Source organism: Tachypleus tridentatus, chromosome 8, assembly GCF_004210375.1.
Source record: "Tachypleus tridentatus isolate NWPU-2018 chromosome 8, ASM421037v1, whole genome shotgun sequence".
Taxonomy (NCBI): domain Eukaryota; kingdom Metazoa; phylum Arthropoda; class Merostomata; order Xiphosura; family Limulidae; genus Tachypleus; species Tachypleus tridentatus.
In genome coordinates this window covers 12,138,635-12,155,548 of record NC_134832.1, presented here as the reverse complement: position 1 = coordinate 12,155,548, position 16,914 = coordinate 12,138,635, and the positions used below count along the sequence as shown (strand labels likewise).

Below are 16,914 nucleotides of genomic sequence, written 5' to 3'. Positions count from 1 at the left end.
TGACATTATAACACCACCACGGCTGAAAGGGCGAGCATGTTTGGCGCGACGGGGATGCGAACCCGCGACCCTCAGAGCACGAGTCGCACGCCTTAACACACTTGGCCATGCCGGGCCCAAAACTGAGTTGGTTTTTGCAATAAATCATTCGAAAGCATTGTGTTCAACAAATTACTTGAAGTGATATATCACAAATGTTTTTTTAAATATTTTTCTCTTTGTTTCTCGAATTTATTTTGATGTTTAATAATTCATAAAATATTTTAAATTGTGAAATTTCTGGTAGAGATAATCTGTTGTTGGCACTGTGACACTGACTGGTAGCTGTATCACAAAATTGTATCAAGTTTCTGCTCAGTTTGATTATAGAAAGAATTAACTGTGTAAATATCATTCGGGATTACAGTAATGCAAGGTAGTAATTATTATTTATATTTTTTATTACATTATTTCACTTGGCTTACTGTTGAGGGAACATTTTTAGAAACTAAAATTAGCCATTCTAACTAATTTTTGAAAGTGAAATTATCAAGATGGTTTTGGTTTTTTTTCAAATTTCGTCCCAAACAATGTTGCAAGTCCTTTGTTTTAACTATTGATATTGTTAACTTACGTTTTTCACGTAAAGACAGAATAAGTTAAGATAATTTTCGTAACGAATATTTTTCTGTTTCTGGAAATTAAATGATATTGATATGTAACTAACACGCATGTTATAATGGAAATTTTAAGTATTTAGTTCCGTTAGGCGTTATGACATTCTACTCATTACTTCGTTGATACATTTCGTAACAAAATTTTTGATGTTTTTGTGGTAGTGCTGGAGAGTTTTAATTAAATTAGAAACTTAATAAAACATTTCAGATTGTCGTACTCGTAGAACTAAACTTGAAGTAAAAGTCCATGTCAGAGGCCTTTATAAAACCCTATCTCAGCGTTCTATAAAGTCCCTGAATCTTTTAATAAAAAGTTTTAGTGTTCTAGATTTCCAGCATTTGTTAGCAAAAAATAAACAGAGTAAAAGTTTAGCACTTTTTAATTGTCCATAGTAATTCTAAACTACCTATTTTTCAATAAATAAGTATATTTTTTTCTTACTGCAATAAATACACAAGTTTAATTGTCAAGCTGTTTTGATGGTTACAGTGTAATTTTGTAATCCACATAAAATTAGAGTGAATAATCTGTCTAGGAATATCTCTTTTTCTCATTTATTTAGCATATGGGCTAGTAAATTCATCTAGTTATTAGGAAATAATCCAGCACTGTAAACTCCAAATCATTTAAGTGAAGTATAAAGGGTATACTCTCCGACAAACAGGTTATGTTGTGAAATTATATAGAACGTTGAAAATATAATGTTTTATAACTAATGTTCTTTGAAAAATATGGATTTTGGTATATTTGGCAGAAGTATATATTTTGATGATAATTATTTGTATCTATTAACCTTTAAGCAGTGGTCAAAATCAATTGATTCTTCTACCTACAACACTTCTGCTGTTTAAGGGTTAACATTAAATTTTGAAAGGTTTTAAAACCTTGAATTATTATGCAACTGAGTCATTCCATGTCAAATCATTTAGAAGGCTGCAGGTGACCCCCCACAGAAGCCTTGAAAAAATTCACATGTGCTCATCTACCCATATAATGAAAAATTGCCAAAGATTAGATCAGTATGTATAATAGTTTTAATAATAATTTTGTTTTTTAATTTCCTATAACATATCAGTTGATAAATCAGCAATTGTTGTAATTAAAAGTCTACTAGATCTCCTGTAAAAAAAATTTAGCTGCATGCAACGTTTTATGACTTAGCTAAAAATAGCCCTACTTCAGGCCACAGTTTGACCATGTCACCAGTTATTCAGCCTTTTCAGATTTTTACCATATATTCTTACATGTCTGAATATGATCTACAAAGAAAATCAGTTCAACCTACTTTTTGAGTTATAATTTTTTAAACTATCCTCTGACCATATGTTGTTTACTTGAAAAAAAACAACTTCAATTCAGGTGTGTAACTGTGTGCAAATATATCTATACAATTTTTAAATAATTTATGAATCCCAATTGAAATATTCTAATCAGTCTTTACCATATATTCTTACATCTCTGAACATGATCTTCAAAATATTCAAGGTTGTGTAAAATAATAAATTATCAAATTTTAAGTGTCTTTGGTATGTACCATTAGGCAAAGGACCACATTCAGGGCATTCAGTTCTTTCTTGTCAATCAGGAAGCAGTCCTGCAGAATTGTGTAAAGTTTGATCTACTTGAGCTCTATGAAAAATGCAAAACTGTGGCAGGTTTTAGGTCACATCATAGCTTTATTCCCCACTCTACCAACAAATTGTATATGAGAAGGCTATCAGATGATGATGTGTACACAGCTGTAACTGTTGGTAGTAACAGTGAAAGTGATGCTGCAGCAGCTCAAATAGGGTCTAATGATAGGGAAATATGTGGCATGCATATACGATCATGAATGGTATGCGAAAAATGTAAAAGATAGATCAGATGAACATTCCAATGTGTTGGTGTCATTTATGAAGAAATCTAGAAATGAACTGTTCTCATGGCCTGCAAGGTCACGTAAAGATGAAAGTTAGATCCTTTCCAACATATTCTTTGTCTGATAAGTGCACCTACCATGCAAGGCAGTAGTGCTCGCCACTATGTTCTAAGTCAAAGTGATCTCAACATAACAAACTCAAATTTCAGAAATTTATTCAAGCTGTCTGAACAAAGCAATGTTTATTTGATGTTGTTAAGGCTAATTCATTGCTAAAGCAGTTTTTTGAAACATTTCATTGTCATGATTATTGCAGTTTATGTGACTATAATCTTTCTCACTTATCCCCTGTTGTAGTTGTAGAACTGAGCTTTTTGTGTCTGATTTACCTTTGTATTTATTATATTATGAATCTTAAATGCAGCCATATCTGCATAACTGTAATGCATACACAGTATATTTGCATTGCCATGTGATCTAACTAGTTATGCCAATAAACTTGTTCAGAAATGAATTAATTCTTTTTTGTTTCTTACAACTTCATTATTTAATATTATTTTACATTATGGTAAAAATCTGAAAAGGCTGAATAACTGGTGACATGGTCAAACTGTGGCCTGAAGTAGGGCTATTTTTAGCTAAGTCATAAAACGTTGCATGCAGCTAAATTTTTTTTACAGGAGATCTAGTAGACTTTTAATTACAACAATTGCTGATTTATCAACTGATATGTTATAGGAAATTAGAAAAGAAAATTCAGCTTTGTATCATATTAAGTCTTAGAACTATGGCTTATTACATAAACCAATGTTTTTTTTACGATTTTGGGTTTTTCAGGTGATTTTACTGCCTCACTATGCAAATCCTAAGGGAGATAAACAAACTTGGTTTGAGATCAATTTTGAATTCTGGGAGATTAATTCGGTCAGTGTAGCAAATTTTAGTCTTCTACCACCATTACTCTTGCAGCTTTAAGCAGCCAAAGTTGCCCGAAAATGAATTCACCAAAAATAAAAAGAAATTAACTAAATTTTACAGCGCTGTAAATCAGAAACTATTAGAGATATTGATCTAATCTTTCACAATTTTTCATTATATGGGTAGATGAGCACATGTAAATTTTTTCAAGGCATTCTGAGGGGGGTCACCTGGAAAATTTTCCAAAATCTGTGTGATTTAACATGGAATGACCCAACTATATTATGTATGCTAATTATAATCTTTACAGTGACTAAGAGCAGAATTGGTGTGTTATTTTTATAGAAATAACAATATTTTTAAAGCTAAAATAAAGAAGAGAATTTTAATTTACATACTTTTTTTTTCTTCCAGAAATGGTAATAACACTGAAAAGTATTCACATTTTCAAGTATCCAATAGAATTAGTGGCTGAGATACATCTAAATAAGGTAAACTTGAAACATTTTGTATTACAGCACAAATAGGTTTTGTTAGTTAGTGCTTTTTTAAGTATCAGAGTATCTTAACAAATAAACAAATGTTATAAAATAAGCAATTATCATTATGGCATAATTATCCTTAAACTGGTAAGGCCAAGTTAAAAAAAACAAATTTATCATTCCTTCCTCCTTCCTGTTTTGTTGGGTTTTTTACTTTTTTTATTATCATTTTTCTATCAAACAAAGAAGACTTCTAAGCAAAATATAAGATGAGCACAGTTGATTTATTTTGCCATTTTTCTTTATTTTATGCTAAATTTTTGTTTTTTTTTACTTGGCTTAAAACTTATTAAGCCTGATAAGGGCAATGAGTATCATATTTGACTACAGGTGTTATCACATCCTTCATACTTAGCCCACAACACAAATTATGGAAGTAACACATCAAATCTACTTTCAGTCTGTTACAGGTCATTACTCAGCATTTTATTATGTCTCACATTAGTTAAGCTGGACGTGTAGTAGTTAAGTCTACCTAAAATCTGTGTGTGTGTGCACAAAACATAAACCAGTTCATTAGACAGAACAGTTATAGTTTTGATGAAAATTTCATTGTTTTAAAATGTTTTTATTTTTCTCTGTAGTAGTTGATTCTGGAATTTAGTCATTGATTCTCTAACCTTTTTCATTTCATTTTGTAAACTTTCACAATCAGGATAGACATGTTCTAAAAAAGATGAAAAGGATAAAAAGGAAAATCCAACTTAATTTAGTTACTGAAGGCATGAAAGTAGAAAATCAATGATAAATACCACAACTTCAAGAAGTTTAAAATGGAAGATAAGATGAAATGTTTTTAGAACTATAAGAATTGGGGGATTTGGCTGTAATATGAATTTGGAAATCAAATATGGGTTATGACAGCTAGCTCAGTATGTTAAAGGTAATCAAAATGTTAAAATGGAGATTGGACCCTCAAAGGATGGTGGCAAGGTTTTTGCTAAGACTATTAAATGGCTAAACTTTTAAAGGTTCTTTTTTGTTTTTAGAAAAAGGGAATGGTGGTGGTGTTTCTGACACTGTACATTCTTTAGGAAATACTGAAATTTACTTGAATCATATAAAATTAACTAACTGATAATAAGTAAACATACTAAAGGGTTAAAATGGATAAAGCAGCATCGTGAGACATTTTTTCCGGGATTTTAGAAAAAGACAAAAATTAACTTTTTAATTCTCACTGTCTTTCTCACTTTTCATAGGTCAGTAGACAGTAGGTAGGAGTTTAAGGATTGGAGAGATGTTGATGTTGCTGTTATTTTTCAAGGAATCAGTAGGACTTGCTTCGGAAATCACAGAGCAGTTACTCTTATGTATTAGAAAAAATCTATAGCTTATGAATGAAAACTTTGTAAAATCATTCAATGAAAAAAGAGAGAGAGACCCAATATAACATCTGAGGGACAGAGTTACCCTCAGCCAACTACAGCTATCTCATTCACTATTAAACATTGTCTATATTCTAAAGTACTCTTTAGTCTTCTTTCCTCAAACTCTTATATTCCTGTTGCATCTATCTTGTCTGAAGTAATCTGTTCTAATGATTAACAACCATTTCGAAAATAAAATTGACTGTTTTTGCACTTCATTCCAAGAGGCCCTCTGTTGAACTTTTTTTCAATAATTCAATGTTTTTCTGAGGTAAATATTCCAAGACTGAACCTAATGCTCTAAGTGATTTCTAAAAAAGAGTGATAACTTCTTTTTTTGTAAATTCAGTATTTTTGTAGATGTAATCCAAAATCCTGTATGGTTTCATACTGGCACCACTGCACTGTTTAGAAGGCTTAACCCTTTCCATTTTCACTCCAGGCTCATTGTTAACTTCCGATAAATAAATTATTTGATAGGGTAGAGATTGGGGAACATCTGGGTGCATGTGATCATTGCCCAGTTTGATGTTTTATTTCATATGGAGTTAATTTAAAAGATTAAAATCTGATCCTACAGGTATGAAAGAAAGAAATCTACAGAATTATTTGTTACACAGTTACAAAGAAGGCCTAATATCTGATGTCATCTGTAATGAAATTAGACCAGTTGATTCTCATTATGGAATATTTTACAAGTTACCTAAAATACATGAATTGTGCCATTAGACCAAATGTAGGTGGCTGTATGATTAAGTTCTATTTTCCCCTCGGTGTGGATTTCTGTATGTAGTGAGGGGACCTCCTAGAGAAGGTTCTGATCTTTCAGTTTACCTCCTCTGGAATCTAAACATTCACCCATGTATTTGTCATGCATGTTGACCCGTGAAAGGGAGGAGAGGATGCTGGTGGTTGAGGGGTCCAACCTTAACACACCACTTTGGCCTTTAATTCCTGTAGACGGGTAGCCTTGGGATGGCCCTCCTTGGGTCAGTCGGCTGGTCCACTCAGGCAAGGGTCAACCAACTACCAGTATTGGATGTTCTCAACAGGTGTTGTGGACATTATATCTGATGCTGGTGTTTGGGTATAGTGCTCACGAAACCCTGGCATTGCTGCAGTATCCTTGTTTGACATTGTAGTGCATCCCCTCGTAGGGCTCCATGGTGGGTGGGGTCAGTGGGCACTGAAAAATTCCTTTTTTATTATGGATCCTCCAAATAAAAATATAAATAAAATAGTGAAAAACAGTCCATAAGTAAACAACCATGTCTTGAAGATTCTGAGCAGCAATATTCAACATCTGTAACACTTATACCTCATTTTCTTATACTACATTCTCTTTCAGACAAACCTTCAGGGCAAATGTCCCCCTTTTTTATACAGAAGGGACAAGAAGGACTTGCTGGCTTTCCAAGGTCAGTAAAGAAGCTTCAATCTGGTGACATATTGGTGGAAACATCCACATCTCAACTCAGTAAACTCTTCTTGAATTCAAACGCAATTGGGGATATACCTATTTAGGTTACACCTAATGCTACTTTGAATTCATCATAAGGACTTATTGTTGAAAGGAATTTGAAGAACATCCCCGAGTCAGAGATCCTTACTGGTTTATCCATTCAAGGAGTTTCTGCAGTGAGGCATATCTCCACTTGCAAAGATGGAATTATGATGCTGACCAATATCCTTGTTCTGACATTCACATCACTGCGCCCACCTGCCACCATCAAGGTAGGTTATCTTAATTGCATGGTACGGCCATGCGTTCCAAACCCTCTCTGATTTTTCCAGTGTAAGAGGTTTGGTCACTCAAAGACATCATGTTGTGATTCCCTGACGTGCTCGTTGATATGGCAAGGACCATGATGCCTATGAATGTGAAACAGACCCTCATTGTGTCGATTGCAATGGTTGTCACCCATTCTACTTTCGTTCTTGCCATAAATGGTTGGAAGAAAAAGAGGTGCAGCATTTGAAAATGATTCATAACATTACTTATCCTGAAGCTTAAAAATTGCTGTCCACCACTTCATCTCAAATGTATTCTGATGCACTTCATTTCATAACTACAGTGGGAGTGCAGACAGATCTCTCTGTGCCTCCAAAATAATCGTTCTTAAAACAAATGAAAACTCTTTTGACCTCGATGGTTAAAAAAGTTGATGAATCAACTTCAACACCCATCTCTGTCCCTTATATTCCAACAAACTCCAAGATCTACATCCTTTGGTTTAGGGTACAAGCATTTCCTTGGATCAATATCTTCTCCCACCCCAAGATGCAAAACAATCATTGATTCATGTCCTCAGTCACTGGAATCCCCTTCCAACAACAAAAACCTGCCAAGTCAACCCAGGGCAGGATCTGTGGAGGTCGATAGACCTCCCTTGAATAAGGACAATAAGGAAAAAAGATGTGGTAGTAAACAGAAGGGTTCTCCACCCAATTTGCCAACACCTTATCAAAAATGGCAACCTTGATACAATGGAACTGTCGATGGTTTACGTTCTAATCTGGATGACATCAAAACACTGCTTCCTACCATCCTGTATGTCTTTCTTTACAGGAAATATTTCTGAAAGCTGCCAATACAGTCACCTTTCAGCAGTCTTCTTTGTACAAAAATGACAGGCTGTGTGATGATCGAGTGCATTTAAGGGTGGCACTGTTGATTGATTGTCAGGTGCCCACCCTGTCTTTGCCCTTTGACACACCCGTTGAGGCCACAGCCATCCATGTTTCCTTGGATCATATCATCACTGCTTGTTCTCTCTACCTGTTGCTTGGAGAGACCTATGATCAGTCAGACCTTGATGGTCTCACTGAACAGTTGCTGTCTCTCTTTTTAATCCCTGGGGACTTTAATGGACATCATCCCCTCTGGGAATGTTCTGATCAATATCAGGAGGGGTTGCTTTCTGATCACAACCTTTCTCTTTTTAATACCAGTTCTTCTACTTATTTTCATACACCTAGTCAGTCCTTTACTGCTATTGATCTCTCCATTTGATCCCCTTCATTAATCTCCCATTTTTCATGGAGGGTTGACAATAATCCACGAGGCGATGATCGTTTTCCTATAATTTTGAGAGAGACTAGCCATGGTAGATGTCACCTGATGCCCCGGTGGAAGCTGAATTAGGCAAACTGGCCCTCTTTCACTGCTATCACAGAACTTGATCCTGCTCTCATCTGTAAGCCATCAATAGACAACTGTGTGGCAGCAGTAACTGACTGTATTATACAAGCAGCTGCTGAATGTATTCCTAAAACCTTGACATGTTTTCCACTATATCCTCATCTATAGTGGAATCCTGCCTGCCACGTGGCATGGAAGGCTCAAAAATGGGCCTGGGATACTTTCTGTAGATATCCCACACTCTCGAACCTCATTGCTTTCCAGCTGGCCTGTGCACGTGCTCGGTGAGAAAGACGTCAAAGCCAGTAGCAATCTGGGATTAAGTTCAGAACCAGCATATCATCTACCACCAGTTCCAAAGTCATATGGCCAGTGTGCAAAATAATTCTGTCCCCTTCTCGATCTCGCTATCTGGTGGCCAGGAAGTAGCTGATACCCGGAGCACCACCAATACTCTAGGTGAAAGCTTTTGCCGGGTATCTAGCACTTGTATTTCTTCCTCCACCTTCTGAGCCATCAAGACTCGGGCAGAGTAATCACCTCTTTTCTTTCAGGCTGATTGTTTCTATGAATATAATCATCCCTTTACACTAGCTGAATTGAAACTGGCCCTTCATTGGTCTGGCAGTACGTTGGTTGGACCTGATGATGTACACTATGAGATGCTGTGCCATCTATCTCCTGCTTGTCATGTTGTTCTTCTGATTGTTTTTAACTGGATCTGGCAGGAGAATATTTTTGCTGGTGTCTGGTATCAGGCTATTGTCCTACCTTTCTTTAAGCCTGGGAAGGATCTAAAGATTCCTTCAACCTACTGCCCAATTGCTTTGACGAGCTGTTCCTGTAAGACCTTAGAGAGGATGGTTAATGCTTGTCTTTTTTGGTTTCTCAAATCAATCTACTCTCGTCCACCCAGTGTGGGTTCCGACAACAGCGCTCCATCCATGGACCACCTGGTTCAACTTGAAACATCGATGAGAGAAGCTTTTCTCAAACAACATGTTACATCAATATTCTTTGACATTGAGAAGGCTTATGGCATTTCACAGGTATGGCATTTTGTGAGACCTCCATATATATGGGCTATGTGGCCATTTCCCCATTTTTATTAAAAATTAATGGACAGGAGATTCCAAGTTCATGTAGGTTTGACATTTTTCCATTCTTTTCTACAGGAACTTGGAGTTCCTTAGAGCTCTGTTTTGAGTGTCACACTTTTAAGTATAAAAATTAATGCCATCACTGAACAACTCCCTCTTACTGTTGCAATCGGGCTCTATGTCGACAACCTTCACATCTCACGTCAGTCTTCAAACATGAAGCATATAGAGCGGCAGTTACAGACTGCCCTCAATCCTTTGCTGAAGTGGACCTCAGTAAACAGCTTTAATTTCTCTTTCTCTGAAACTGTTCGCATGCACTTTTGCCACCAACAAGGTATTCATCCTGATCATCAACTTTGTATCAGTGAAATTGTGCTGCCTGTGGTCCCTGAGACAAAGTTTTTTGGGCTTATCTTTGACCGTAAGCTGACCTATATACCACACATCAAGCAGCTATGTGTCAAATGTACAAGAGCACTGAACATCCTCCATGTCCTCTCTTTCACCACTTCGGGAGCAGATCAACGTTCTATATTGAAGATGTATCATGCTCTTATTCGATCAAAACTCGACTATGGATCATTGGTCTATGGCTCTGCCAGAAACTTGGCCTTAAAGACTCCATTCATCATCAAGGAATTCGGCTCTGCACTGGGGCTTTCCACACATCCTCAGTTCAGAGCTTATGCATAGTCTCATGAACCTTTTTTGCATCTCTGTCATTAGCAACTGTCTTTACTGTATGCTTCAAAACTTCATTCCTCACCAAAGCATCCCACCTGGGGTTGTGTTTTTCTTTCTCGGTGGGACATGCTTTTCAGAACAGAAGGTCTGCCATTGCTCCTTTTGGGCTTCGTAACCAGGTGCAGTTGGATGAATTGGGTTTGTCTTTGGATAACATTTCTGTATCCACTGGTCAGTCCATCCCATCATGGCTTATTACAATCCCAAAATGTGACCTTTCTTTTAGTCACCTGAGAAAAGCAGATACTCCTGATTGGAAATACTGTCTGTTAATTGCTGAACACCTTTTGAACCATCCTTCCATTCCTATTTATACAGATGGTTCGAAATCAGGTGACTGTGTGTGCTCTGCCATGGTTTGTTGTGGCTGGGTGGTTGCATGCAGAATTCCCTCTACAGCTTCTGTGTTCACTGCTGAACTGTACGTCATTTCTCCTGCCCTTGATCATATAGAAGCTAAGCAGTATTCAAACTGCACTATTTATACTGATTCACTTAGTTCTTTACTGGCCCTGGAATTGCTTCACATTAGTACACATCCTGTTCTCACTGATATTCAAAATCGACTGGCCCATTTCTGTTTAACATCTACTTATATCCAGTTTTTCTCGATACCGGGCCACTTTGGTATTCGTGGAAATGAGCTCGCTGACACTGCAGCTAAGTCTATCTGGTCTCGCACTGTTACCATTGTGCCTGTTCCATACATGGACTATGGTCCTGTATTCAAGGCTTGGCTCCATGCCAGCTGGCAGTCGACTTGAAGTGAGCAACGCGAAAATGAGCTTTTCCAAACAAAACCTAATATTAGACTTTGGCTGTCTTACTTTTGTAAGGATAGGAAAGAAGTTGTTCTAACTAAACTATGCATTGGTCACAGTTTTTTTTTCTTTTATCTGGAAGTAATGTACCAGTGTGTAGTTTGTGTAACACTCAGATTACTATAAGCCACATTTTACTTTCTTGTCGTCGTTATGACTCTCAAAGACGGCACCATATTCTGTTCCAAGGTTTGTCCATAACATTAGACAGTGTTATTGGTGATGGTGACATTCTCCACCTTGGTAATGTTTTTAGTTTTTTAAAGGCCATTAATCTTTTAAATTCCATTTAAGTTTTTTAATTTATACATTACACCTTTTTAATATGGCTTCCTTTTAAAAATCCCAGTTCATCTAGTTTGATTTGAAATTTGAAAATGGCAGTACCTTTAAATAACTTGAAACCAAGACTGAAAAAGCCAACTTCAGGTGACTGACGCTACTGTTTGAACTACCCATTAGTCATCCTGGTGAGTTATTATTAAAATTTTGTAACACGTCTTTTAAAACTTTTATTACTTTACTCTTCAAAAATGGCCATAACGTCAAATAACTCGAAACCAGGACTGGAAAGGCCAACTTTGGGTGGCTGACAGTGGTTTTTGTATTTACCTGGTAGTCTTCCTGGCAGGTTATGATAATTACAATTATGTTACAGAAAGTCCGTTATGACTTCTCTTAATGTTGTAGACTAGATGTAAACATTGGTTTTATGCTTTTTATGTTTTTTTAAACTTTGTTTTGTTTTACCTTAATTTTCTTTTATGAATTTTACTAAATTTACTTTAATTTTACCTTTTAACCGGATGGTTGACTCAAATAGCCTTGCTGCTTGTGCCATAAAACACTAAATCAACCAACCAACCAAATAACGAAGTGCTGTTTTTTCATCAGTTTTATGAATGAAGATTTAAGGCAGTATTCCTCATCCTGAATAGTTGCTAGATGGAAATAAAATTTACCAAGATGGCCACATTATTTCTGAAGTTGTTAAGACAAAATTGGGAAGTTTAAAAAGGATAAAGTTTTTTGCCAGATAACCCAAGGGTTTTGAAAGAGGTGATGGATTGGATATGTGAACTGTTTTCTACATTTTTTTTTTTAAATACTTGAATGGTAGCAGATGTCACAAAATGGAAAGTTTGATGATGTTACTCCTCTTTTCAAGGAACATGATGACAATTATCCCCCAAATTATAGGCTTTTTTGTCTTGCATCAGTAATGGGAAAAGTTTCTGAGAGAGTGAAGAAAGATGCTTTGCTAAGTCATTTAACACAGTTTAATATATTTTGTTGGATAGTCAGTGCAGTTTCATTAGAGGAAAAATCTTACTTTATTGATTTTTTGATATTCCTTAAAGAAGTTGCTGATTATGTAGATGAGGATACAGGTGTGTATTTGATGTGTTAGTATTTTCTGAAAACACATGATAAGGTGCCACATAAAAGGATTGTTAACAAAATTATCTTGTGTGTATGGGTTAGGTTGGTTCATTGGATAGAAAACTGGCTACATGGAATGTTCATTGTATTCTGTGGCAAGTGGTGCCTGACCAGGTATTCCTTAACTGTTCAAATCTGCACTTTTGAGTTATGTTTTGAGTTATGGATTGATCTATCAAAATATTGTATTCACATGTGTCTGTTCATGAGTCAAGGGTATTAGATTCCTTATGGTCTCAAAAATTGGAGATGAAGATGAAATGATCCTCTTTCCTATCCTTTCATTGATGTCAGTACCCAGTGACCAGGTTTTGGTTTGTAGTTGACTTACTGATGGTATGATCCTCATCCTACACCTTTGTGAATGTCTATTCTGAGCAGCATGAGTTTCAGATGCAGTTGACTTTCCACATACAATCTGTCATGCCCTAGCTACTCTACACCTAGGGGCATGTTATTTTCATTTTACTCACTTTTATAAATTGTAGAATTGAGTTTTATAAATATTGCATGGTTGAAATCACTTTCTGACCATAGTTTCTTCAAATTGGATGTGCTCCTCTGTTTTCTACCCAAATATGTGACATTTTTCTATGATGGGCAAAGAGTATACGTGGTTCTGAAGTGGTGTGGTTCCCTATCAAGTCTTAGAATCTGACTGTCTCATCTTATGGAGAGTCCTTTGGATGCTTTCAAAGGATAATTATTTCTATCCTTTGCATCAACCTCTCCATGTATTCAATGTGGGATTCTATTTACTTGAGAAGAGATAATGTACCATATTGGAAGTTATCATTTTCTTACCCTGTGAATGTGTTATTATCCACAGGTAGTTATTACACTTTCATTTATAACTTTCCTCTCCAATAAAAACCAGTGCTTCTGCCAAATTTTAAAGTGATAATTAGGTAAAATTCATAGAGGGGAGTCTATGTCTCATGAGAGTATGTCACTCTCTTATTGGTGGAAGGTTGATGCATGATGATTTGCATAGGAAATACATTGGAATCAGTCAATTCAAATGGTAGGAAGATATAAGGCTTGTGGTATGGGGAAAAAAAAACTTGTTTTCATTATAGAGGGCAGCACTGAATGAGAAAAATCTATTTATGTGCAAAATATGCATTAAGACTATCTTATTTATGGATGAGACTCAAAAGTAATTTCATGCTATAAAATTGTATGTTTCTGAGATTGTTTTTGTTTAATAGTTAAATTCTTAGTGGTTTAAGTTGCAAAGCAGTACCTTCAGTTTTAAGTAGGTTAGTACTGTCTAAAATACTTTGTATAGAATCCTAATGCATACAGATTTGTTTCCCTTATATTTAGTTACTGGCATTTTAAGGATAAATTAATAAAATGAAAAGTTAAAAAAATATCAGAAGAGTTTAAAGTTTGCCTTTTTTTTTCTAAAATTTCCAACAAGCTTGTTATATGATATATATATATATATATATATATGGTGAGGGTGGATTATATATATAGAGAGAGAGAGAGAGAGAGAGATATAGATATAAAACTAAATTCAACAGATAATTTTACTCACTTTATTGGAAGGACTTCATTTTATCCTGGTATTTAAGAGGTTTTGTTTGTGTGTGTATAGTTGAATGAAAAATTAATAGTGTTTAAATATACAGTTTTTCTTTATTCTGAAGGGGTTGTATTTAATGCAAAAAAATTCTGTATACTTCATATAAAAAATAAAAATATATCCTTTTATGGATGGTCTGTACAATTAATATACAATTTTTTTTTACTTTACTGTACTTAACTGTATATGCTCAGTACTTTGTTAACCTAACTAATCTTACCTAATACCTTCATGTTAAATAAACTTTCAAAATCAATGCAACAACATCTGGAAACACATGAAATTAGGTGGGAGACTCAAGACTAGTGGTAAGAAAAAAAACTGCATAAAGAGGGAAGCATTTAATTAGGAAAGCTGTGTATGAGAAGTCGTTCTCTGTTCCTGTGACACACAACAGTAGAAGAGAGATATAATAATTAATTTCATTTGATATGCACCATCTTAATGCTATTTAGAGTTCATAATAACATAGAAGTTTGTTTCCTTTGTGTTACCGTTAGAAGTTTGTCTTGTTTTTGTTTATTACTTATTTTTACTCTTGAACTTCAGCTTTTTTATTTTTCAGAATTGAGTTTTGATTACAAAGTACTGAAAATAAAAATTCAAGATGACATAATATTACCTTTTTCATTATTTAATTCAGAAAGTTGTTTTACAGATATTAAAACAATCAGTTTACAGCTGATACAATACACACACACATTTATTCAAATTTAAAAATAAATGTGAGAATTAAGAAATTAAAAATATTTTAATGAAACCACTTCTGAAGTGTACACACACACAAATAAAACTTGATACGTTTTTATCTTAAATTAATGGCCCGACATGGCCAGGACGTTAAGGCACTCAACTCGTAATCCGAGGTTTGAGGTTTCAAATCCCTTTCACACAAAATGTCCTTTCAGCTGTGGAGGCGCTATAAAGTGACGGTCATTCCTACTATTCATTAGTAAAAGAGTAGCCCAAGAGTTGTTGAGGATGACTAGCTGCCTTCCCTCTAGTCTTAAAATGCTAAATTAGGGATGGCTGGAGCAGATAACCCTTGTGTAGCTTTGCACGAAATTCAAAACAAACTAAACCTAAACAAAAGTTTAATATTTCATATTCAAAATGAGTTTTAAAAATGTATAATTTTTATGAAAAGAGTAGTTAAACAAGTTACAAATCAAGACACGTTTGTGTCAATTTATGTTTTAAACATTTTCCATGAGTTGTGGATGTTATTTAGTCTATATCTACTTATGCCACTAATGAATGCTGTCATATGCATTTTTCAGAACATTATGTATTTGTAATACTTAGAGTTGCTCTTATGTGTAAAAACTAGAATCTGCAGAAAAGGTATTTTAGTTATATTTAAGTCTATATATTTAGACCTACTGTAATCTATAGCAGCATAAGGTTTGTTTAAACCTTTATTTAAACTAATTTCATTGTACCATTTGATAGTATCCAAATGACAAAGAGAAGAATGTGCTTGCTGTAGAAACAGTAGAAAAAATGCAAAGTAAGTTTTTATGAGTAAAATAATCTAATGAAGGGAGTAGTTCTTACATGTTCTATATAAATATATGATTAAGAAAATACATTCTCACTTGCTAGAGTACTCATCCATTGGATGTGTAAAGTAACTCATTTGTAGAGAAGGATAGGAAATTTGCTCTTATTTTTTTTTCCTTAACACAATAAACACAAAAAGTGCAATAAAAATACATAAAAGTAACAATGCTAAAACGAAATTTCAATTCTGTCAATGGTTACATGGTTAATTGTAATGCTGAGGAATGTACAACATTGGTATTTTTCCAAAATTAGATATGGAATTACAGGGGAGTCCAACCTCTCCACCCCACTCATGATTTTCCTCGTCATCTTGTATCATTGTGTTGCATTTGGTGCTGGTTGATCAACAAATGTGGAAACATGTAATGAAGAGATACACACACACATTTGGTGTCTATTTAGGTAGATTTATTGTAACCTAAACCATTAGAACAAGATTATTTAATGTAAGTGGACTTGCTTCTGTTTGAGGTTGAACACATTCTATCTCTAAACGTGACTCAGAATCTCTGAATGATCTTTATTCATTGCAGAATGTCTGTCACCAATAATTTTACACTCTCCTACCTTACATGTGACTTATTACACAAGTATCAAGGTATCTTATTTGCTTTCTAACCATAACTTATATTTTCTTGTTGACAGTTCTGCATTTCAATTTCCTATGGTATTCCTTCTGATAGAGCTATTTCCACCATCCCCTTGGTATAGATTCATTTACGTGGTAGGCTTCTCTTCTTTCAGTTTACGTCCTCCGGGATCTAAACATCCACCCATGTGTTTGTCATGCGTGGTGACCTGTGAAGGGGAGGAGAGGATTCTGGTGGTTGGGGGGTCCAACCCTAACACACCACTTTGACCTTGAATTCCTGTAGACAAGTGACCTTGGGGCAGCCCTCCTAGGATCAATAGGCTGGTCCATTTGGGCTAGGGTCAACCAAGTACCAGTGTTGGATGTTCTCTGATGCTGGTGTTTGGGTATTATGCTTACAAAACACTGGCGTTCATGCAGTGTCCTTGTTTGGCGTTGTAGTGTATCCCCTTGTAGGGCTCCATGGTGGGTGGGATCAATGGGCACCAAAAAATATTCTTTTTTTTATTATGGATCATCCAAATTAAAAACTTAAATAAGATAATGAAAAAACAGTCCATA

General features: G+C 35.2%; 1 protein-coding gene across 4 annotated transcripts in view; it reads left to right on the top strand.

Moving 5' to 3' along the window:
• Window positions 1-286: 286 nt before the first annotated feature.
• The window catches only part of LOC143258530 (PRELI domain-containing protein 2-like), a 40,701-nt gene continuing 24,073 nt past the window's right edge, over window positions 287-16,914 (top strand). Inside the window, exons 1-5 of one of the 4 annotated variants that reach the window (XM_076517636.1) lie at window positions 343-415; window positions 3,851-3,927; window positions 11,508-11,628; window positions 15,648-15,705; window positions 16,014-16,163. In XM_076517636.1, coding sequence (XP_076373751.1) covers window positions 16,112-16,163 — 52 coding nt within the window. In that variant the 5' untranslated portion in view covers window positions 343-415; window positions 3,851-3,927; window positions 11,508-11,628; window positions 15,648-15,705; window positions 16,014-16,111. Of the gene's footprint in view, window positions 416-3,850; window positions 3,928-11,507; window positions 11,629-15,647; window positions 15,706-16,013; window positions 16,164-16,914 lie in introns of those variants that run through there. The other 3 variants (XM_076517635.1, XM_076517637.1, XM_076517638.1) reach the window with 3 other exon arrangements.